We start from the raw sequence: 23,789 nt of genomic DNA on the forward strand, positions 1-23,789 counted from the left end.
CCCAGATAACCTCTCTGTTCCGTCTCTGTGTGCCGCTAGAGAACTTCCAGCCACGGCCAGTGACCGGGGATGTAGCTTGGCTCTGGGAGTTCTTCAGAGACTCCGGGCTCAACAGCCAAGTTACCAGGGGGAATAAAGGTCTGGACCAGGTGTTGGAGAGACCAGCCTGGGTAGCGCGGGGATGAGCGGCTCTGCAGAGGGTGGGTGTTGACCTGATACCCGCTCAGCATTCCCACCGCATGGACCTCGGGACTGCAGCATTCCAGCTCTACTGGACAGGGAACGAGCACTCGCCTGCATCCTAAAGCCGCTGGAATGAGCTCCCTTGTGACACAGTGCACCACCAGTGGCGTTCCAATGGAAAAACATCAGCACAAACATCAAATACAGAGCTTTATTGAGAAACTCCATTTTATTGCAGCTATGGGGGGGAAAGGGTCAGCACTGCTGCCTTACACTGTGACACCTTAGGCCCCTCGAGAACAAGCTGCAGAAGATAGAAATTTAAAAAAAAAAAAAAAAAAAAAAAAAAAAAAAGTGGTTTTCCTACAAAAGCCTCAACTTCCTGTTTCCTCAGGTAAATCCCCCCAAAGGGGCTTGTGGGGAGGCTGCCCGCTGTTCCGGGGCCGCAGGGCCGCTGGGCGGGGCGGGCCGGGCCGCGCTTCCGGCAGGGGGCGGATGTTGGGGTTTGAATCGGCCGTCGGTTGGCGCGCGGCGCGGCCTGAGCGGTGAGTGCCGCCCCCGGGCTCCGCGGCGTGCGGAGGCGAGTGCCGCCCGGCCAGGGGCCGCGAGGGGCGGTGGGGCGCTCCGGGGGCTGTGTGGGCTGCCGGGGCAGGGAGGCGGGAGCCCCTTTCTGCGCCGTGCCGGGAGCGACGTGCGGCAGCCTCCCAGCCCGTGCTTTGGGGAGCCGCCGCTGCTTGGCTCCCGCCGCTCGGAGGGGCAGGAGCTCCGGGAGTCGCTGACCAAAGCGAACGTGCTCCCTTTCAGCTCCACGCGAGCGGGAGACGGGCGGCATGCCGGGGAGACGCGGCAGTGCGGCCGCGGGAGGGGAGCGGGCGGCGTCGCGCACAGGACCTGCCGTGGCCCCTGTGCCGGGCGGGGGTGGCGGCTGAGCCCTGCGGGGCGCGGGGGGGCGCGGCCGCCTGAGCCCCATCACGGGGCTCCTCGGGACGTGCCGGGGGCTGGATGCCGAGGGACGGCTCTTTTCTCGGGACACGGAGCCGGGCAGTAACCGCGGGGTGACCTGGAGGCCCCGCCGTGTGGAAATTCAGGACACACAGCGTGCACAAATGAATCCGGGAGGGTTCCTTTGTTCCTGTGCTGGGGGAACGTGTGCCTGATACCGTGCCTCTTGGGGCTGGCTTCGTTTTTTCTTTTTTCAACATATAGTTAAAACAATCCTAAAATGCCTTACGTTCTGGAGCAGTAAAAAATTACAGAATTTTGCAAAATCTAAACACCCACTCTGAGGACTTTTCTAGCCTGTTTAGGCAAAGTAGGTACATTTTATTTACACCAGTTTTCTAGACACTGGGCGATGATGTGTTCGTTCCTGTCTTGCAAACAGACTGATGGGAATTGCTTTGTTCTGTGAAAAGCCCTATAGGACTTATGCAGGGAGCCTCAATGGTTGATCCGTGTATCTTTTAACTTGTAAATTTGAACTTTGGATTCACTTCCCTGAAAGAATTTGAGAAAAGTAGAAGGAATTAGGGGTGGGGGTGGTGTAGCTGTTTGTTTTTTCCTTTCTTTTTTACTAGAGCCAAGGAAAGGTGGGAAGGTGGTTTTCTTGTTTGCAGCCACATATGTGCTTTGTCGACCTGTAGGGCTTTCTACCAAAACGGCTTGTGTGGCCGTGTATAGGTAGCTTCTTTGTTGTAGTACCGCAGGAGCTTGAGAATGGTGAAACTGACAGTGACCATCCTGGGGAAATCCTGAAGAAAGGGAATGTGTGTGAGCTCTGTGCTTGTCTTTTGCTCCCTTTGAATATTTATTCCTTTAGGAAAAGGGAAGTGTGTTTCTGGGAAAACAGTAATCACTTATTTCATTTGACTGTCAGTTCGGTGTGTCTTTAGAAGCCTCATCACCTAATTTAGTGGCGGTGCTTTTTGGTTTGTTTTCCTTTTAGATTGTTTTCTGGCCAAGGTCTTTCGTGCAGCTACTCAGGTTCTTAGTGGTATAGGCAATTGCCTTGTGCCTGAGACTTCTGCCTCTCTTTCTTTTCCTTTCTCAATACAGTTCTCCTTCCCTAAATCTCCAGTAAAATTGCTACAGTGCTTTATTTGCAATAGTTTGGATTAGCCTCAAGTTTGTTCCTGAAGCTGATATCTGGCAGTCATCAAAACTGTAAATACCAGACCGCATAGCTCGCAGTCTGACAGGCATCTGGTATGGACCTTGGATTTGTTACTGGTTGCTCCCCTGTTTGCTTCAGCATGTGAGAGGGAGTTGTTTGCCTACCTGAGATATAGCCTGGAGATTCAGGCAATCACCCATGATTCTTGGCTTGCAGAACTTAGGTAATGCCTTCTTCAGCTTCCTAAGGGAAGGCAAGTCAGAGATCTACAGATGTGTTCCTAGAAGGATTCTGAGAAAGAATAATCATCTTGGTGCTGTGGTGAAGAAACTGGGGATTATTTGGTTTGGGTTGGGTTTTTTTTGTCCAGGGTGGGATAGGGTGCATGGCATGGCACACAGTGGAGGGCAGTTCACATGATGTTTGAAAGAAATGCAAGTTAGATCAGTGTTTCTAAATAAATTACTTTGCACTTCAGAATTTAAAATACATAGTCCTACATGGTGTAAATTCCCTTGTATGCATGTCCCAGTTTTGGATTCCTCACCCTTTTTGGGGTGGGGTTTTTTCTGTTTGGCTTTTTTGTGGATCGGGATTTCTCTGATTAGGCCAGGATCCTGCATTTTCTCCAAAGAGTGGAGACTATATTCATAGTTACATCACTACTCTACACAGCTAGTTTTTGTTTCCAACTTCTTTGTATTAGTATAACCTTTATTTGAGCAGAAGTCACAGCTACTCCATAGATGGTCTGTGGGCCATTATTTCTGACAAGTAAGAACTCTTCTGTACAGTTAAGTTTGTACATAACTAGGTGTTTCATTGGACTTTATTTTCTCTTCTGAAAATAAAATACATTGTTTGTTAGTTTGGGGAGATAGGTAAAAGTTGCTGTATCTTTCATTGGTCTAGGAATTTTTTTTCTGGACATTTCCATCCTGCTTTCTGAACCCCTATCTCTCACAATAACAGTTGAATTATAATTCAATTATAATTCAATTATAATTATAATTCAAGTCCTAATCCTGCTTTTAGTTTATTGAGTTTATGTGCTTTTTTTTTCAGGTTTAAATAAAACATAAAAGAGGTATATAATGTTCATTAATGTACTGGATGTATTTAATACCTCATTTCTTTTGCATGACAGCCAGAAGAACTCAGGATGAGTAAACCAAATAATTTTGATGTTCAAAGTACATGTGAGTAAAGTTTTTATTAAATCATTTCAGAAATACTTAATCTGCATATATAATGCTAGTTATAACTTGTTTTATTTAGGCTCAAAGAGCAGGTGAGTTTCCAAGAATCAAATTACTGTGTCCATTTTGAGGCTCTTCAGTACAAAAAAGACAAAGACCTCCTGAGAGGGTTCAGCAGAGGCCACAGAGATGATTTGGGGTCTGAAGCATCTCAGTCTGAAGGAGAGACTGAGGGGGATTGGCCTGTTTAGTCTGGAGAGGAGAAGACAGAGGGAATCTCATTAACACATATAAATATCTCAGAGGCAGGTGCCAAGAGCATGGTGCCAGACTCTTCAGTGGTGCCCAGCAACAGGATGAGGAGCAATGGTCATGAACTAAAACACAAGAAGTTCCCCCTCAACATGAGGAAGAGCTTCTTTACGTTGAGGGTGGCAGAGCACTGGAAGAGGCTGCCCAGGGAGGTTGTGGACTCACCCTCTTTGGAGACATTCAAAACCCACTTGCACAAGTTCCCTGTGTTGCCTGCTCTAGGTGACCCTGCCTTGGCAGGGGGTTGGACCAGATGATCTCCAGAGGTCCCTACCAACCCTAACCATTCTGTGAAATTGTGTTGGAACCACCACTTGTCTCAGGAAATGAAAAAGAAATAAATAACTTACAAACTTCCTTGCATTTGTTTGCTGTGATTAGAATATTTTAAAATAGTATTTTCTGCAGATGTTTTAAGAAAGTAACCTTGTGACTTTAGCAGCAAAATAACACAGCTGTGTTTGAGAAGTACCACTCAGGACTTTCTTAGGCTGAAGCAGTTAACCCTATTCTTGTCACTACTGTGACTGTTCTTGATCTTAGAATATTTTAAATGTATTTTATATGTCTCCTGGGAATTGAAGGGAAGCTGTTAAATGTCCATGGAACTATGTTAGTGGGCTAGAAACTTCAGTAAGTGGTAAATCCTCAAGGTTTTAGTTGAATGCAGTGTTGTCTCAAATTGTTAAGTGTTTTTGAAAACTGTGGTAGCATATGGCTTGGCACTATTCACACGCTTTTCACCAATGTTATCCCATAGGTAGACAAAGAAATGGTTGATTCATGGATTCTAATATGGGGATAACTTTATGTATTGTACTAAAAACAACTAGGTGACATTTCACATGCACCTGGACATTGTTGGCCATTTGACAATTCTCTTTGGGTGTTTTGGGAAGAATATTTCAATTGGGAGCACAGTCTGCTTTGTGAATTCAGCTTGGCTGATAGACCTCTCCTGAATCAGCAGGCTGGTTAAGTATTTTCTTTCTAGTAACTAGAGGAGGAACAAATAGTACATTTTTCTGTATCTACTATAAAATTCAACATTAAGGAAAGGGATATCTACTGTCCTTTATCCAGTAATCTACTTGAAGATTGCATGTGATTAAAAGAGGTGAAAGCTACTGCTCTATAGCTGATCCATAGTAATTCCAGTACACTCACTGTGGTTATAAACATGATTCTACATTTTAGTCTGTGTTCTCTGTGGACGGACAGATGACTGCCCTGAAAAGTATGGAGAAAAAAGGATCTATGTGGAATACAATCTCACTGTTCATTATTACTGTTTGGTAAGTGTGTGGTGTTGATCTTGGAGTTTTCTGTTTTACCTGGAAAAAAAAAATGTGCAGTAAGTATTTAATAGTGATAACCTGTCCAGTTGTTGTAACGATTTTCTTGTTGTAAAGCTTGAACTGTGAGCTTTAACTCACAGCCTTGAAGGCTTGTACTTGTCAGGTGCAGCAGATAAAATAAGTAAATCCCAACAAGCCTTTATTCAAAGCTGAATTCTGTTTGTGGCCCATTTAAAGGAATTCATTAATTCTCCCAAACTATCATAGCAAATAGCAATGAAGGTACATGTTAAGACAAGGGGAACAGTTTGCACCTACTTCCATAACAACAGTGGAGTTTCAAAATTTGAAATGTGAAAATTCCACCCCTTGTGGAAAACGTACAGAAATGTTTTCTTTTTTCCTCATTTCTTATTCTTGTTGGCTGTGAGCTGTTCTCTGACATTACATAGGACATTGTAACACTTTTAAGTCCTAATTTTCAGTTAAGTTATATGTACTCTGCTGATCATGTTAGTACAGTATCACTAATTAGTAGAAGCTTATAATTTAAACAAAGCTGTGGATATAACCTGCAGCTTTTGTTACCAGCCTTGACATTTTCCAAAACTCACATTCTTAAAGGTATACTTAAACTACCTTTCAAGCTCTAAATTTTCACAGGTCTTTAGAATAATATGGCTACTTTACCAAAAAAAGGTTTTTGTTTGTTAATAAATAAAATTTGAATTTTCTCCCCAAATTTTAAACTTAAGTGTCTAGTATCAGAAGAAATGTAGGGGGTATGTTTTCTTAACAAGTTCTTCAAAGAGTGTTGATTGCAAATGGTTTAATAGTTTAGATACTGAATCCTTTAAAAACTAAGGAGAGTGGAGGTTTTCTGAAGTTGCATAAAGATAGAAATATTTGTTTTTAAAGAAATTTTAAGCAGCTGGAAGGAAATATAGGTCATTATACTATTTTAGTGGTAATTTTGTCTCCTATATAAGGCCATATCAAATTATAGGAAAAAGTCCTATCCTGATGAAAAGCTAGGAAAAGGCATGCATGCAACACTGAGCCTTATGACTTACAAGATATTTTAACTGCAGGAAGCTCATCACAATATCTTTTACATCTTGTTGTCTCTACTTTGAAAAATGAGCAAAGCCCTGTGATTTTACTTAAATATAGTATATGTTATATAAGAAAAGAGTTCTACAACGAAACCCATTAGTGATAGTTTAATTATCTTTGCCAAATGTCTCACAGTTGGAAAAATATATTTAATATGTTTGAGTATATAATCTTACATTTATTTGACTAAAATATTGATAAAGCTAGTTAAAATGGTGCTATGTTGAAATTAGAGATTGTAAAGAACATAGATGGCATTAAGTTGTGAAACTCTTCAGTTATTTGAAGATTGTAATGTAGCTGCCTAACTTTAAATTATCATCAGGCTCTTCTGATTTGCCTAGTTACTTGATTCTGTGTTTATTTAAATCTCCTCTAAAGTGAATTACTTTTCCTCTTAGGTGACACTTCAGTACAGTTACTTCCTACTGTGTTTCATTATCTCCACAGCACAATTGTCATTCATATTAACTAAGCTAATTTAATTTTACTTCCTCTGAAGATTTATATGCTGAAAGTAATTGTTTGACAATTATCTGAATAGTCTGTATACTTCAAAAAGGAAGGCAAAATACACTGTCTCGGACCATACAGTATTATACAATACATTGATGTTATGAAATATTTCTTTTCATGTTACTGGTTATTGTCATGTCAGACAAAAATACCTAGATGTTTTGTATCAGCTTTTTAATCATTAAAATGTTTCCATATGAGCTTTTTTAGACTAAACTTCTCTCTTGACAAGCATAGTGTATGTAACTTTAAATCTTTAGGTAGGTGAATGTTTTAAATTGAATTGTTTTCTTAGTTGATGTCAAGTGGCATTTGGCAGAGAGGGGAAGAAGATGAAGGTGTGGATGGATTTTTAATCACAGATATTAGAAAAGAAGTAAACAGAGCTGCAAAACTGGTAAGAATGATGTCTTTGGTATTTACAAGGGGGAAAAAAGTTACTTTTAAGTGCTCTTAGTACTGCCCGTGGGGTTTGTTTTCTTTCTCCAATGGACAATGTGCTGAGCCCATTCTAACATCTAAATTTTACGTTTAAGTAACAAGTATATTGTATTTGTGGAAGCCACAAGGAAAAAGCCCTGCAGAAATTTTAACAATCCACCCTTAAGGGGAAGGAAGCACCTAAGATTCGTAAATGCTCATTGGGCAAAAGGAATAACGAATATCAGATGGTTGACAAGAGATCAGAAGGTTTTATTAGTAAATTACACACTTGGCATGGAAACTAGCCTGGGGTTTTTGGGGGGTACCTTTTTAGGGATAGGTTTTTCCACCCCGAAGGTAGATTTCTTGCCTTCTATGTAAATTAGTTGTCATGAGCAGTGTTCTTTCAGGCCTTTCTGAAAATGGGTTGGAGGGCTTTGGGGGTCTTAGTCCCACCCTATAGTCCATGCCCACTTCCTGCCACACATTCCTGTGCTTGCACTGTGCTGTGTTGTGGTTCTCTCTCACAAAAAAGTGAATCTCTGCCTGGCCCTCAGTTCCAGTTAAATCTTGTTCTTTCTCACAGTGTGCTAATATCGATAGTCCTTGGTTTATCACCAGCAGTTCTTGTTTGTTACTGCCAGCAGTCCCTGGCTGGCTCCAGAGCCATGTGGTTATCAGTGCTTGAGACATGCACACTAGCCCCTTGTCTTCTGGGAATCGAGAGCTCTTAAGGTCTCACTTAGGACCACTGTTTATAGGGTCACAGAGAGTGGGCTTTAGTTACAGTAATTTTCCATCCTTGTTGCGGTGAACCATGGCCAAAGCCAGGTTCAGCTGAACCACAGCCTAAAATCCCTGAAATTACAGGGAGCACCCCAAAAGCTGCAATCCGTGCCTTACCTTTAGCTGCAGCTTTCCCTTTCCCATATTTCTCATATCTGGCTGCTTTTCCAGAAAGATCTAGGTTCTTCCGTTGCTAATTGGTCTCTGTTACTTCTCCCCGCCTACCCCTTCCCCATTTGCTGTAATCCCTTCTCCCCGCCTCTGTAACACCCCCTGATTGATGTATCATTGGTTACTGTGCATTTTCCACACCCCTTTGGCAGGGCTACAAAGCGCCCCCGCAAGCCACGTGGCTTCAGCTTGCTCAATGGATTTTGCTCCTCCTCCTCACAAGGAGTCCTTCCGCTTTATCCTACCTCCTTCGGGCGCGCTAGACATGGGAGAGCGAGGCGAACCCGTGCGGGCGATTCGCCCACTCCCCCGCGCGCCGGGATCAGTCTCCATCTGCCCCGCTCGGGCAGGCAGAAGTTTGCTCGGTGCCAGCACCTCGTGCTAGCCCGGGAAGGCACCGTTAGCACATCCTGGCTGCAGTTCGGGTTGGTAACTTTCTTTGAAGTTTCAGTAACAAAAATACTACTCCGCCTGGGTTGTTATTCAGGCAAGAAAAATAAGTTTCCAAGGCTGTTTGTTATAAAACAGGAGCTCATGAGATGCGTGTTAGTTCCTGGGAACATACAGTGTTTCTGATGAACCTCAAGAGAGGCTTAGTCCAGTACAGTTTGTCCAGGCTGAAGCCTACCGAGCATTTCTGAGATCACGGTGTGGCCTGGGGGGCAGGGATGCTCCATTACAATCCATCCCAGAACTGAAGTCAGCTTCCCTGGGTCTCTACAGTTTGCAACTATTTTTATTCCCTGGGTATGTTGCAGATAAATAAGAGTGAATTAAATTTTCATAATACCTCATGACATTGTGCTGAGCTTGAAGCTGACGGTAAATAATTTATAGATGCAACTAAACTATTGGTACTGATAAAATAGCTCGTATTTTAGCTTACATGTCACAAGACAATATGCATATAAACCAATACATAAAGTCTGTGAAATAACTGCATATGTTTGCTCTTGGTAACAGAGCTAAACCACATTAGTCTTGTCACAGTTATAATCTATGAGCTGCTATTCTTTCTTACACACTTTCGGTAATTTTTCTATTGGTTTAATTCCTGTAATTTTACTTGTATTTAAGGTGTTAATATTCTGTCCCAAAAAAATTATTTCTAGAAATGTAATATCTGTAAGAAAAAGGGTGCTTCGATTGGATGTGTAGCTCCTAAATGCAAACGAAGTTACCATTTTCCTTGTGGGTTACAAAGGGAATGCATTTTCCAGTTTATGGAAGACTTCAGGTGAGTTGTTTTTCCATTTTCAATTTATTATATTTATACCGGACGTAACTTGGGTTTCTTTCATGGCTTATTATTGGATAGGCTGCTAGTTACAAATGACATCAGGTTATCTAGGAACAAAATACCCTATTTGTGGAAGACATGGAAGTCAAACAGTTACGTTGCATACCTAATACTTATAAACTGAATTCTCAACACTTTTAAATATGACTTTATGCTTACACAAGTAGTTGAGTTGTTTATAAAATTGAGCAGTAAATTCTGAACTGTGGAATAAACTGCATAATGGTTGATTTGGTTTTTTTGTTTGCCTCTCTCCTGTGCCTTTGTTGAAATGGCAGAGGTTTGCCTACCTGTGCATCTCAGCAGTAAAAACACACTGTCTGCCATTTTGTTGTGTTTCCAAGTTTATTAGAGATGGACTGCAGGAGAAATGGGCTTAATATCAAATGTCTAAAAAATGTTTTCTTTTACTGTCATCTGTCTAGCATCTTGGCTGTAGTCAAAATACTCTTGAGTGCATTTTCCTTATTATGAGCTGAGTTTTAGGGTGGATGAAGTTCAGCAGGCACTTAATAAAAATGGCTCACATTACCTCAAGTGCATGTAAAGATAAGGCATTTTCAGAAAAGTTTCTTCTCGAGCTACATTTCTTGGATGTATGGTATGGAATATCCCCTAGGTCAGTTGGGGTTAACCGCCCCAGCTGTCTCACCTCCCAATTCCTTGTGCACCCCTAGCCTGCTCACTGGTGGGAAGGAGTGAGAAACAGAAAAGGTCTGGTCTCTGTTCAAGGTCTGCTTGGCAATAATTAGAATATCACTGTGTTTTCAACACTGATTTCATCACAAATCCAAAACACAGCACCATACAAGCTATTATTAAGAAACTTAACTCTAGCCTAGCCAAAACCAGTATGTCTACATTTTTAGCTTGTTGCATAGCACTTATTCATAAAAAATAGAGTAATGAATTAATTTTACTGTCCTCAAATTTTATGAAGAAGGTTCTTAAAATGTTATTTTGTTAAGGGAATCATAAATTATTATTTTTAGATCTTACTGTTGGGAACATAGACCAGTCCAAAAGTTTACGGACAAAGAACCTAGAGGAGCTTCACAGTGCACAATATGCCTGGATTTGGTTGAACATCTTCCAGTGTATACTGTATTGAAAAGTCCTTGCTGTAAAAATGCTTGGTTTCATCGAGAATGCTTGCAGGTAATACAGGTTCTCCCTTTCATTCTTTTTGCATCCATGGAGATCACATTTCTGTTTAAAAAGTAATGGAACAATTGCTTAGTGTTAAGTGTAGATAGTAGGTATGAAACATACTAGGTTTGAAGAACAGTGCTGAAATTGTGTTATGGACACAAAAGGATTTTGGGGTTTTAATGCTGTTAGCTTTTTCTCCCTCAATGGCCCCTCCATGTTTCTGCATGTATGATATATACTGTATGCCTTTACTACTTTTAGGAACTGAAGTTCAGCCTATGTCGTTGCTTTCTTGCAAGTTGTTATGTGCAGAATCTGAGTGCCAAAACTATATCCATCATCAGTTCTCTTTGACTAAATCCAGGACTAGAAAAAGTTACAACATTCTTTTTGTAAACTTACTCTGGATCTGGGGAGGTTGACTGAAAAGGATGGCGCTTTCATTTATGAACCTTATTCTAGCGTATGAGCCCTTTCCTTTAAAGGAAGAGAAAATCCATTCCATTTGCTTTATTGTCAAGTCATATCACAATTTGATACTAGCTTAAACACCCGTGTCAGGACAGTATCCGTGAATGTAATGCTTCTCAATATTAAGACGCAATTTATTGGCATCTTAAGGATGGTAGTAATTCAATAATTGGTCTGGTTTTTTTTGTTGTGTTTTTTTTTTCTTGACACAGTATCAAGCTTTGAGTGCTGGGATATTTTTCTTTAGGTGCACAGTATGTAATAACAAGGACAAATTTCAAAAAGAAATGTTGAGAATGGGCATACACATTCCAGAAAGGTAAGTAATTTTGTTAATAATCACTCTTGTATGAAAACTTTGACAGGCTGTTATAAACATTTTAATTTATTCTACAGAACTTCAACTATTAATATGTGAAATGTTAGTTCTACCTTCAGTTGTGGGATTGTTCAGTTTGGTAAGGAGTGGCCTGTGTCCTTTTAGATAGGCATAAAAATTGGCAAAGGTCAAATTAGTTATCTCAAACATAAAGCAGGAAGCTCTGAAAAGTCATTTTTAATGCCATCATTCAACTTAAACGCTAAACCCAATTAAAAGATAAAAGCACTTCTTAAATACAATAATTTTTCCTTAACATAGGGATTGTTGAGAAGTGTATTTTCTGTGCCCAAGTTTAATTATCTGAATTTCTGTCAAGACAGAATTGTAACTGACTGATTACTCAGCCATACAGCTTCTATCTTCTGCCAAGGGATTGCAAAGGTTATGTTTGCTATAATACCTGCTTCCAAAATTCCGAGCCGTTTTTCCTGTTTCTATAACCTGATGAGGCTCAAAATATGATAGAAAGAGATCAGAATGATGCTTCTTTGTTAGAAGTAATATTCCTTAATAACTATTAGTCTTTTCAGAGAGCACTATTAATTCCCTCTTGAGGCAGAAGCTTAAGATTCTGGAGAGGAAGAAGAGTCAAAATATTTGATGAACTTTGCTGTACTGGTTTGGAACATTCTGAGTTACCATTCATGAAACCAGTTTCGGCGGTAACTTGAGTAGGCTGCCTAAACAAATATCCTTGTTTTCTGTGAGAGAAAAAAGGGAATAATATGAGACAGGGAAAATGTGCACTGAGGTCATGTGAAAAATAATAAATACTTGAAATCAAAGTAACTGTGCAAGAAGAAGTCCGTCTGTGTGTTTTATAGTATTATTTTAGTTACTAGACTTTTCTTCCCCCTCTCTGTTGTCTGTTACATAGAACATGACATGATTGAAATATATTCGTGTGTTTATTGCATATATATTTTTCAAAATATAGTTAACCCATTGAAACGATCATAAATCCGTTCTAATATCCAATCTTCTGCCTTGTTTATAGGGATGCATCTTGGGAACTTGAAGAAAATGCATATCAAGACTTACTGCATTGTTATCAACACTGTGATGTTAAAAGATGTCTCTGTAAGAAAGGAAGAGACTATAATGAACCTGATAGGTATGATACTTTAGCAGGAAAGTATAATTTAGGATGGAATCATTTTTTGATGTGTTTTTCATTGTTGTTATTTATTATTATTTTTAGTTACTTAAATGCTTTGATGTTTTTCGGCATCAGGTTTTAATATCAAGCCAGCACACTGTCTAGATAATGTGTTTGTTTTACTCATTACAATCATATTTCAATAGTAAACTTCTCTAACTTAATCTGGTTATAAAAGCCACGACAGCCAAAGTTAATGGATTATCAGTTACCTTGTCCTTGTCCTCATTTTATACAGGCTGAAGCAGAATTTGTGCATCAACATAGCATGTGTGTAAATGAATGTTGTGTATGTATCATTTGGAGTTTAATTCAGCAATTTCAGAAGTGTTAAAATACTTAGAGCCTTTACAAGAAATTATTGTTAAAGTAGTAGACTTAGGTCAGTAGTTTGAATGTTTCTGTAGAGAGCTCTCCTTTAAAAGAATTACCATTTGGAAAAGCTGATTGATGGATACCCATAGAACACAGAGGATTTTGCTGACTAGCAGCATGAGAAGAAAATAGTGCCCACAAACTATGGACTTCAGGGCAGGGGAGTACCCTAATACCCTCATTCAGTGCAAGGTGCTGGAACATAAGTAGCTTTTTTTTCTTGTTGCGGCCAGGTATGAGTACATCTTGTGTGAAGAAAGTCTCCCTGATTAGAATCTGTTCTACCAGACTGATAAAGTTATGCTTTGTTGGTTTAGTGTCTGGATTGCGCTTACTTTTGAATATTCTTTGTTTTAATTAGCCTCGTTCTTCTGTCTAATTCTAAATACCTAAGTTTTTAATTTTAGTAAATGGGAAATAAAGCGTTGTCAGTATTGCGGTTCTCGTGGGACTCATTTGGCCTGTTCGTCTATGAAGTCATGGGAGCAAAACTGGGAGTGCATAGAATGCAGAAGTATCTTTGCAAAATCAGGTAAAGTTATGGATGTGACAGTGATTTCTTAAATGATAACTTTAAGTTATGTAAGTATACTTTACAATGAGCAAATTCATTAAATTAATATAATGTAATCATACAGGAAAGTATAGCAAACGGAAAAAGCGTGCTTTGGCTACCTCTGAAAAGACAAATGGGACGACTTGTTTGCTGGAAGAGCCACCTCCAAAGTCCCCTCGGCAATCATCTGGATCTCCACGCAATTTTCTACTCCAGTGTGTAATTTTCTGTTTTCTCGCAGAAACTGATTATTGCATAAAATAATACTTAAACATGAGGAAATGGTGGCTTATTCTGTAGCAGAAACTTACATTTAATTGCAAATCAAATTAAATTGGAGTAAAGTTTAATAATTGAAGTTTTCTGAGTAAGCCATGAGCTCTGGAAATTTGCTGTAGTTATTTGGATTTGGTGGCATGTAAACCACTTTTTAGTTGGTAAGGATAGATCCTTGTTAAAGGAATTTCAACAATTTAGTGGTAACTTAGATTATACAAATGGCAAAGCATTGTTTGCTTATTGGTATTTTTTCCATTTTAAGAGTGTTCTAGAAGTCTGACTTAGAGATGTTCATATTAATGTTTTCCTCTGCTGTAATAAAAACTTCTCAAGTTTGTAGAAACTAATACTTTTAGCTTTTGCTTACTGTATCAGTCAGGACTTTCATCTAATGTATGAGATGCAACTAAAAACAGATCCTAAGGCCACCAAGGAATAAAATACAGAATTGTTATTTTTAAAATAGTTGTTCAGGTGCTGGTGGACTTCATGGAAATGAAGATACAAATGAGATTCGGTGCTGAAGTAGGGGGAAACTATACTGCTACCTTGAAATAGGAAGTGTTCATGTATTCTTTAGTTGTATCTCTTCTTAAAATACTGGTTTGTCTTACAGATCATCAAAGATAATGTGCCAGAACTTGTCACCTTGCTCACACCTAGAACTTCCAGCATCTGACAGAATGACAACGTCCTTATCTCCAGTGAAGTCACACAGGAGCTGGTCCCTGACGCAAAAGTATTTTCTTCTATTTTTCTTATTTTGAAGACTAATCTAGCACATGGCTTTATAATATATTTCCTACAGAACATGCAGGGGGGAGGGTCTCTGTGTGTGTTTGTGTATATACAGTGTGCATATGTATTTCTCTGTGTGAGTATATATAGTATCCCTATATATTTGTGTGTGTGTATGTTTATAGTCACTGCAAAAATGAGATCGATATACACTTACAACCTGAAGTCATAGCTTGAGAGAGACTTCTGCTGTTTCTAAATGCTAGAGGGGCACGAGGAGAAAAGAATGAAACCTAGTGAGAATTTGTAGGTTAGGTAATGAGGGGATCCAAACCCAGAAATGCATACTTGCCCTTACTGATGCATGGCTAAACGTTCTTTAGAAAATAGGGAATAAAAATAATCCTAATTGCTTTCTTCTAATTAGACGTCCTAAATTTTAAATGTGTTTGTATTTGTACCGTATGAATAGTTCATGACTGTACTAAAGTCAGTGCTAAAACAACATGTTTTAATATAAAATACTCAGTTTAAGGACATAAAATTCATTATCTTCTTGTGAGTAGTTAATTTATGGATTCTGCCTTATGTGCTAAAAATTCTGATGAGGGAGTAAGTTATTTCTAGTAGATATGGTATTTGAGATAGTTTTGGTTGGAAGTTAGACAACAAAGGAAACATCTTGTTTTTTTAAATGAGAACTTTCTTCCTACTCAAATATATTTTTTATTATAGTGACAAAGATTATTCTAATTTGGTTGCAAAACATCTTTAATGTAAAATGGTAAACTCTTAATTTCTCACTTGTTTCATTCAGATTGTTTAAATGTCGAATCATTGTATGAGAATTGTTTGGCACTGTACTAAGAAAATCACTATTTTCTTTATGCCAGGGTAATTATTTCTGCCTCCTTTTTTTGGTTCTTAAGAGATACTTAAACTTACCACTACAGTGTTAAAATTTTTTAATTCTATACTAAATGTTTTAATAATTAATAATTTAGGCAATACCTGAATGTGCCACAGTGTTTAAAGAAGTGTTCTCCTTAATAGACCGTTAAAATGTTTTTTGTAGAACTGTTGCTGATTATGAATCATAGATTTCATCTGAAAATACATGCAATTTTCTTATAGGCATTTAAGAGAGCAAAGAAGGGAAGTTTGTAATATACTGAAGGAGTTAAAGGTACAAGTTAAAACAAAAACAACAAGACTTAACATCAATGCAGAAAGTATTTGGAGTAATGCTTTAAAAGGATTTAGACAGCGCAACTTCAGTCCCACAAACACCATTGAAGTAAATTTCTCAAACTGCAAAAATAGATCAAAGACAAATACTTCTGCTGCATCAAAATACCATTTCTTCCAATTATTAATTCTTCACCTTCAGAATTCATCATTGTTTGAGGGCTCTTCTGGAAAGAACTTGGCCCTTGATTTTCAAGGTAATTGGTTGCTTGGTTGAAAAACATATTGAGAAGTATATAACTTAATTTTTAATCTTCAGCCAGTAGGAGTGTCAGTTCACAAGTGTAGTCCTGAAGGATAAAAATTGGGGTTTGATTTTTTTTTTTTTACTTTTTCAATTCTGAAGGGGGATGGTGTGTGGATTTGTAATTAAAAATTTTGGGTTCGTTGGAGAAGTTGATGACAACCTTGGAAAAAATACAGCATATAACTAGACTTGGAACTTTTTAATTAGGGTATTTGTTCTCTTTAAGTGAATTTCTTTCTTCCGGACTCACTTTCTCTGCTAATTATTTTTCTTTCCTCAAATTTCTAGAACATTATTTCTCATAGCATGCTTCCCAAAGACCCCAAGTTAGCTTCTTTGAGTTCTTATGTTTCAGAATTAAATATGCATTGGGTGTAAAGTAGAAGAGGAAGTTACATCTTCCAAACCTTGATAGTGGGTGAAGAGTTGGTGTAAAAGAATGTGATACTCCTATGTAAAAATGTCATCTTAGAGTTTGAACTATCAGGAGACAGCAAAAGTCATTAAGAAAAAAAAGCACTATGACATTTTCTATTATGAAATGAGGATCAGAAATCATTTCTATGCATATAAAGTAAACATTTTTCTATTTGCAGCTGTAAAAGAAAATCTTTATTTTGAAGCTGGTAAAATGATTGCGGTTTCTCTGGTTCATGGTGGTCCATCTCCTGGTTTCTTTTCCAAAACACTGTTCGATTGCCTTGTCTACGGTCCAGAGAATGTGAAGCCAGCTTTGGAAGATGTTGCTGATGTTGATGTAGCACAAACAATACAAATGGTAACATGCAATAAGTTTCATTTTATTTCTTGCTCAAGACTATATTTGGAGATAAAGAAGAACTTACTGAGTATAAATTTTGTTGAAATCAAAAAGCTTATTTTTCACATATATGTGTGCACACGTGGTAAACAACGGCCTGACTTATCTTTTTATGCAGATAAAATATGCAAATAGTCTGTCCAGCCTACAGTCTACACTACAGGACTGCTGTGAATTCCTCACTGCTGCTGGATGTTTAAGACCTGTAACAGCTTTGTGTGATAAGAACATGCTGGTGAATGACATATTGATCTATCATGTAATCAAGAGAATTACTTTACCCTTAGAAAGGTTTGTTTTGTTTGAGTTTTCAAACTTCTTGGTTCTTTTCCTCACTGAAATACTAATTAATATGTTGCTAAAACTAACTTTCACATGTTCTCACTTATTCTCAATGAAGTGTACTGTAATTTTCAGTTGATTAAGTAGCAACTGTTAACTAGGTAGTTAAACTGAAAGACTGAAATTATTTCTCTGCATATCTGCTCTGTTCCACTTCTCCTTGGTCACATTCCGTTTTCAACCTTATGAAGGAGGCAGATTCACAGTTTTTAAACTACAGCATCACAAAGACCTTTGCACTATAAAATTTCTCTAGCTTATGTTCATTTCTAATTCAGAATTGCTCAAATTTAGAATCTTTACATTTTAGAAATGTTTAACATATGTTTAGAATTCAAATGAGTTTTCCAGAGTTCTAATTAGGGAGTTTGTCTGTGCCATTAGGAGTGCAATACTGTCAACAAGTGTAAGTTGGCCTGCTTAGAACATAGGCATTGCATTGATGTTTCTGTGAGGTAGTGATGACCTCATTAGCTGGAAAAGTTGCAGCTCTTGACTGTTCTTTGATTGGTCTCTGCCCTTACTTCCAATTCGCATTCTTCGTCTGCTTGGTAAAATGTATTGGATGCTAATTTTTCCAACAAGCATAGCTTGATTTAAACTTCAAATATAGTGTTATCTTTGAGAAATTTCAATCAACTCAATCTCCAAGAGCTATGAAAACTAATTGTTAATGTGAGGATTTTTTTTTAATGAAGGTCAGAGCAATTATTCTTTCCGCCAAGGTCCTCTGTCATGATTGAACAATCTATATCTTATTTTAAAACTAGTGAGCTAAAAAGTAAAACTTAATAATTAGCCCATTTGTTTATGCGGTAATGTGGTTTTGTGCATTTTGGGAGATGGACATAAGATGTGCATAAGTGAGTAGAACAAGAAATCACTTGTCACTATCAAGGACTGAGAGTAACTAGAGTGTTGGTTATTTTAGCTGTTAAATGTTCTAGGCCACTGGGCACCACTGAAAAGAGCCTGTCTCTGACTTCCTTGCACATTCCCTTCAGATACCTCTACATGTTGAGATTCCACCTGAACCTTCTCTTCTCCAGGCTGAAGAGTTCCAGCTCTCTCAGCCTCTCCTCTTAGGATTATGCTGTAGTCCCTTAATCATCCTAGTCATCCTTTGCCAGGCTTTCTCCAGTATGTCCATATCTCTCTTGTACTGGGCAGTCTGGCACTGAACACAGCACTCAAGTGTGGCCTTACTGCTGCTAAGCAGAGGAAAAAGATCACCTCCCTTGAACTGCTGGCAACACAATTCCTAGTACAGCCCAGGATGTTGCTTGTCTGCATTCGGCACAGGGAGAAATAATAGCATGTAAGCACAAGCAGACTGCAAAAGCCAAGCAAAGGCTATCTTTTAAGACAACTCATTTTGTCTATGGACAAGAAATTTAAACTGTTTTCCAAAGAGCTATTTGTAAGAAAGAGATTTGCTATGTTCCCATATAAAAGTAAACCTTGCACAATCAAGTACCAGGAAATAAGGTTAATTTCTACATATCACTGGTATTTCTTTCATCTCCACAAAAAGCTCCACAGAAACATTTAGATTGTTAAAATGAAAGTTAAATGCATTTTCCGAGATAAAATGGGAGTACTGTGTAACTTTACTGAGAAGGTACAGAGACTGCAGATGGGGAAGATTTATTATATCCCATCTTGCAGCTTTATAAAATGCAGAGTTCTGATGCATGGTCTTTTTTTTTCCTCCCCTCCTAGTTTTAGGCAGGGTTTGAAAACTCTTGGCGTTCTAGAGAAAATGCAAATGCACCCAGATGCATTCTCTAGCATATTGTGCCACAAACCCGAAAGACTTTCAGCGGAAACTATTTGTGATCTCTTTACAATCCATTCCTCATCAGATGTAAATAAACTTAAAGGTGCTGGTTTTTGGATGGGCTATTTGCGAGATGTGGAAAGTAAGTAATTTTTAATTTTTTTTTTTAATTTCAAAATCCTCCCCTTTCATGTGCAGGCTATTTAGTTGCTGGTGTACATACAGAATTTGATTTTTTTTTTTTAGAGTTCAGTAGGGTAAATAAATCAAGGTTTTGTAGTCACTATCAGTTCCTAATTGTTCCTTCTTCCCCCTCTTTCTTACTAGTTAGAATTTCTGAAACTGTTGCCCAAAACTTTAGAGGGGTAAATACCTGAAAGATTGGATCTAGGACTGCTGTGAATTAAAAAAATAATCCAACACACAACCTAAGTGATACAGAAAAATCCTTTATTAAATAGTTTGTGTAAAGTCTTAAAGACCACTGTTTTCTATCTTTTTCTTGCAGAAGAGGATTTTGTATTCACTTAAGATTTTTCAGAATTAACTGAAGTGGGTTTTTCTTGCTAAACTTTTTCTTAGGTGGCCATATAACTGCATGTTTATTCAGCATATTGATTTGATTTCATGTGGGGTTTTTTTTCCTCTTAGCACTTAACATGCAAGCTAATGGTTTATGTGTAATAGACAATCAATGATAAAAACTTATTCCGTTTTTTTAGGTGGTGAGTCTGTAGTGACATTGGAGGATATTCTGCTCTTCGTAACAGGCTCCTGTTACATACCATCCATTGGTTTTGATCCTGAACCTACTATTAAATTTTTGCATATAAGGTATCCCATTGGAAAGAGACTTCTTAATTGCTTAGAGCTTCCTATAACAAAGACATATCAGCAGTTCAAAAATAAAATGGAGCTCACCATCAGAAACACACTAAGAGTTGAAGGGGAGTAAGTATTTTTGCTGTTAAACTGAATGTTGGAAACTTGAGTTTTCTGCAGGAACATCTGCTTTCAGTTCGCTACTGTATTTTTGGACAACATACTTTTAGTATTTTCTGACCCTTCCCCCAGAATTATGCTAAAAGTTGTAATGTTATGAGATAGAATACAATTTCCAAATTAAAAAAAACTTTTATTTTTTCAGTAATTTTCCTTTTGAAGTCAACTTTAAGAGTCAGCCATCTCTTGCAGAAGTAGTTTAAATGTCAGCTTTTGCTGTAGACAGGTATGAAATGTTACCAAACTCTGTAACAGGTAAGTATATGGATTGTATCAAATACTTAGGTAACTTATTTATCAAAAACAAATCAGGTACATTTTGAAGATAATTGCTACAGAGCATTGTCTTGCATAAAGCTGTGATGCAGTTCTTTAATTCCATGTATATTTTTTCAGTAATTGTTTTGTATTGATTCATTTACAGTCCAATGGTTCATAGAAACCTAGGAAATTCAAAATACTTTTAGTTTTACAGTCGTTTTGGCTAGTGCTTTAAAGGTCTGGAGAAAACATAGGCAAAATAATGCAGCGCAAGAACACAATCAGATTGAACTTGTCTCTGTTCAACAAAATCTTTGACATTCGCACATTTCTGCATTCTACTTCCATACATTTTTAATTACTCATAGAGCCAAAATAGTAAAAATCAGAATAAAATCTTGAACATGCAACAATAACTGGTCTTTCAAGGCGAAATATAGGAGTTAATGTTGTTGAGTATGAAAAGAAGTTTGTCACTCATTCGAATATGTAAACTCGTCTTCCATTAAAGTCAATATTTTCCTACAACCATGCTCTAAAGCTCTTAGTTAAACTAAAGGCAGTCTACCATCAATCTTGTCTGGGCCTGATACTTTTCTAGCTTCTGTTCTAAACTCTTCCTGTTCAATCTTAGATGAATTCTGAGCACTGTATAAAATATATGTTAGTGCTGTAGTAATTTGTATAAATGGCTGGGCCATTAAGCTGTAAAAGTTAAGTAGTGAAGTTCCTACACAGCAACACTTTAATGTTACTAATGCTAAAACTATGAAATTAAAAGGACACTTAAGTACGTTCTTTTTAAATGTATGCTGCTCTCTGTTTTGAAATTACTATTTCCCTCTGTCAGTTTTGACCACCTGTACTATGTGTCCTGAACATCAGTTGTGCTATAGATGTAATATAGATACATATGTATCTGTATATATCTGTATGTATCCACATTCTTCAAAATACTGAAAAGTAATCATATACTTTGTTATTTAATATAGCTTGGTTTGAATTGAAAATATAAGCAGGATTGCTTTATATTTGAATACCTTCGCAAGAAAGTACATCCACAGTAATTACAAATGGATAGGTGCTTCTGAAAAAATAATAGAAAGTCTAAGGAAATTATTGCAAGTATTAAATCAAACATTTCTCACTACTTCTAATGGCTAGAACAATCTAATCTCATCAGTCTTGTCATTAAAAATTTAAGAGTATGAGAAATTAAGACAGCATTAGCAGTGGGTTTTGCTTATTGGCCAAAAGCATATTCAAGTCTCCTTTAAAATAAGTGCATGATCTCTTGGAGAATGTAATTTGACTGTTTATATACTCAGCATTTTCTCAGTGTCTTCTCTCCAATAATATTCTGTGTTTCTGATCTTTGCATAATTTTTGACTCTCATTCTGCCAATAAATGCTTTGTATTCTTAGCCTTCAGAATGGTTTATTACCATTATAGGGAGTGGTTTGGCACAAATTTGTTTACATAATAAGGATTCATATTGTATGTTTGTATTTTTAAAATGTAATGAGTTTCCTGCAGATATAATATTATACTTTAAAAATGAGTAGTGTACTCAGTGCAGTATTTGTTTTTCTTGCCTAGTTAGAGATAAATGTGTTCTGTAATGTTATTCTTCCATGTGAAAAATACAGAAATTACAAAAGTAGCAAGCAGAATGTGAGTAATTTTGAAGGACAGTTCTTGGACTTTTGGTACCTGCAGTGACAAGAGAAATTGTTCAGAACCTGGAACTAAATAAACTGCATTTTAAGACCTTCAATGGAAAAAGAAATAATAAAATAATGTGAATATAAGCCTTCAAAACATACCTGAGATTACAAAAATAGAGTTCACACCTTTTTTGCTTATTACTTTTGAACTCAACAGTTGAAAGGTTTTTATATAAAGGCAGAATTAACCTATATGTTGGGTGTAAAAAATGTTAACTTTTAAAACTATCTGCTATACAATGCTATATCCAAACACTGAATTTGTAAAATCACACAATGTGTAATATTGCTTGAAAGAGTTTTTCTTCCACAGAATTTGCTCCCATTTTCTAATACTGACATGTACCCATTCAGGACAAGTTGTCTTTCCTTTTCTGTTGTTTGATCAGCTCTATCTAGACACTCCAGCATAATACTTAATATATTCAAGTTGTATTCCTGGAATATGGAAAGGAATTTCCTCATTTTCAGCATTAATTTATATAGACCCATCATAAATTTATTTGAACTGTTCATTAGAATTCCACTGAATAAGCTAACTTCCAAATACAGAATGGTCTCCCTTGTCTTGAAATTGTAAGAGCAATTTATGTAGCTATAAGGGCCATAGGTTTTTTTATAGCAGATCACTGAAGTGCAATATTATGGGGTAGTTTTCATTTTACATAAACATAACCTGAGGCACACCTGGCAACTAGGTAGATTGCTTACTTTCAGTATTTCTGTAACACAGGGAGAATAATTGATATGCATCAGTTGTGTATTAAATATATTCTTATAGAAGCTGCATCTTTTACAAGATTTGTCAGCACCACTAAAGAACTATTGCAGTCCTTTTTGTGTTTGGCCAAAGAACTTCACCCCACAGTTTGTGCATCAAACCCTTAGCTTCCATCTGGAATTAGCACATCAAATAAGCTATTTATTTTCTAGAGTGATAATTTTCTACTAAATAATTAGTGGGTTTAGTACGGTCTCCTTAACAATGCACATATAATTAAAAAAACACCCTGAAGTATTTTAGCTCTATGTTTGAAAAGCCAAGGAATAAGAAATTTCTGTGACTTGCTTTTTTACTCATTCAGAGGATGCTCACAGAAAAGCTGTTAGCCTTTTAAACTGGTTTAAGAGTTAAATATATTCCAAAGGAGAAAAATATTTGTTCATAGTAAAAGTCTAAACCATTGCGTGCTGCAGCTTTGATTTTTTTCATTAAGATGTTAAGTCCTGGGATTTGAAAACAGAGGATTTTGAGAGTATTAGTTAATTATTCACACTCACATTCTGCATATGCATTTTGAAAATAGTATCAGAAAAAATCTGATTTTAATTGAAGGAATTGCAACTTTGAAGCCTGCAAAATAAATTTGAAAATCGTATCTTGAATCTGTATTATATAGTAAAACGTGTTTAAAGCTCAAACTTTACCGTTTCTTACCTAAGGCAATTTCTAGTTGGACAAAAGAAAAATTAACATGCAAAAACTTCTAAAGTGTCAAATCATATGTATACAGAAGATCATTTTCCAAATGGTGATATTTGTTAAAAAGCTACAATGTAACCCTCTGATTTTTGTATTACATAAACAATGTTCTTTTTTAAAGTTACAGTATGTAGAATGTTATGCAAGAAAATGTAATTTTGTAAATATTTTTCGCTCTAACTTGAACTGCAGGAGCAGTGCCTGAACTGTTGCATCTTCAAGCAACATTTTACATGGCAGGTGTAGCATCAGTGTTCAAATAATTTGTAATTGTGGGAAATACTATGTATATATTCAAAGTGCAATAAAAGGTTAAATATGTAGCTTCCGTGGTTTTATTTTGTTGATT

The 23,789-nt window shown here is 37.4% G+C and overlaps 1 protein-coding gene across 3 annotated transcripts; it reads left to right on the forward strand.

The window, feature by feature from the left end:
* The first annotated feature begins 650 nt into the window (after positions 1-650).
* G2E3 (G2/M-phase specific E3 ubiquitin protein ligase) lies at positions 651-23,763 on the forward strand. Of its 3 annotated transcripts, XM_042047264.1 has the most exons (16): positions 651-728; positions 3,444-3,495; positions 5,005-5,102; positions 7,033-7,134; positions 9,230-9,354; positions 10,410-10,575; positions 11,253-11,359; positions 12,420-12,536; positions 13,364-13,488; positions 13,595-13,727; positions 14,408-14,530; positions 15,664-15,974; positions 16,621-16,802; positions 16,963-17,135; positions 18,909-19,108; positions 19,689-23,763. In XM_042047264.1, the coding sequence occupies exons 2-16, from the start codon at positions 3,459-3,461 to the stop codon at positions 19,919-19,921; spliced, it is 2,232 nt and encodes a 743-aa protein (XP_041903198.1). In that variant the 5' UTR covers positions 651-728; positions 3,444-3,458; the 3' UTR covers positions 19,922-23,763. The 3 variants fall into 3 exon arrangements, with proteins under 3 accessions (XP_041903198.1, XP_041903200.1, XP_041903201.1); XM_042047266.1 differs by lacking the exon at positions 651-728 and having other exon boundaries at positions 1,128-3,495; XM_042047267.1 differs by lacking the exons at positions 651-728; positions 3,444-3,495; positions 5,005-5,102; positions 7,033-7,134 and adding an exon at positions 7,141-8,542.
* Positions 23,764-23,789: the final 26 nt, after the last annotated feature.

Source organism: Corvus kubaryi, unplaced genomic scaffold (genome assembly GCF_017639235.1).
Source record: "Corvus kubaryi isolate FWS band 111438036 unplaced genomic scaffold, C.kubaryi_AGA036_p1.0 66, whole genome shotgun sequence".
Classification (NCBI taxonomy): domain Eukaryota; kingdom Metazoa; phylum Chordata; class Aves; order Passeriformes; family Corvidae; genus Corvus; species Corvus kubaryi.

Bases quoted from the DNA above. Each gene is read 5' to 3' on its own strand.
- G2E3 (XM_042047264.1), top strand. From the start codon at position 3,459: ATGAGTAAACCAAATAATTTTGATGTTCAAAGTACAT. The intron at 11,360-12,419 runs GTAAGTAATTTT...CCTTGTTTATAG, and splicing joins GGCATACACATTCCAGAAAG to GGATGCATCTTGGGAACTTG. The intron at 12,537-13,363 runs GTATGATACTTT...TTTTAATTTTAG, and splicing joins GACTATAATGAACCTGATAG to TAAATGGGAAATAAAGCGTT.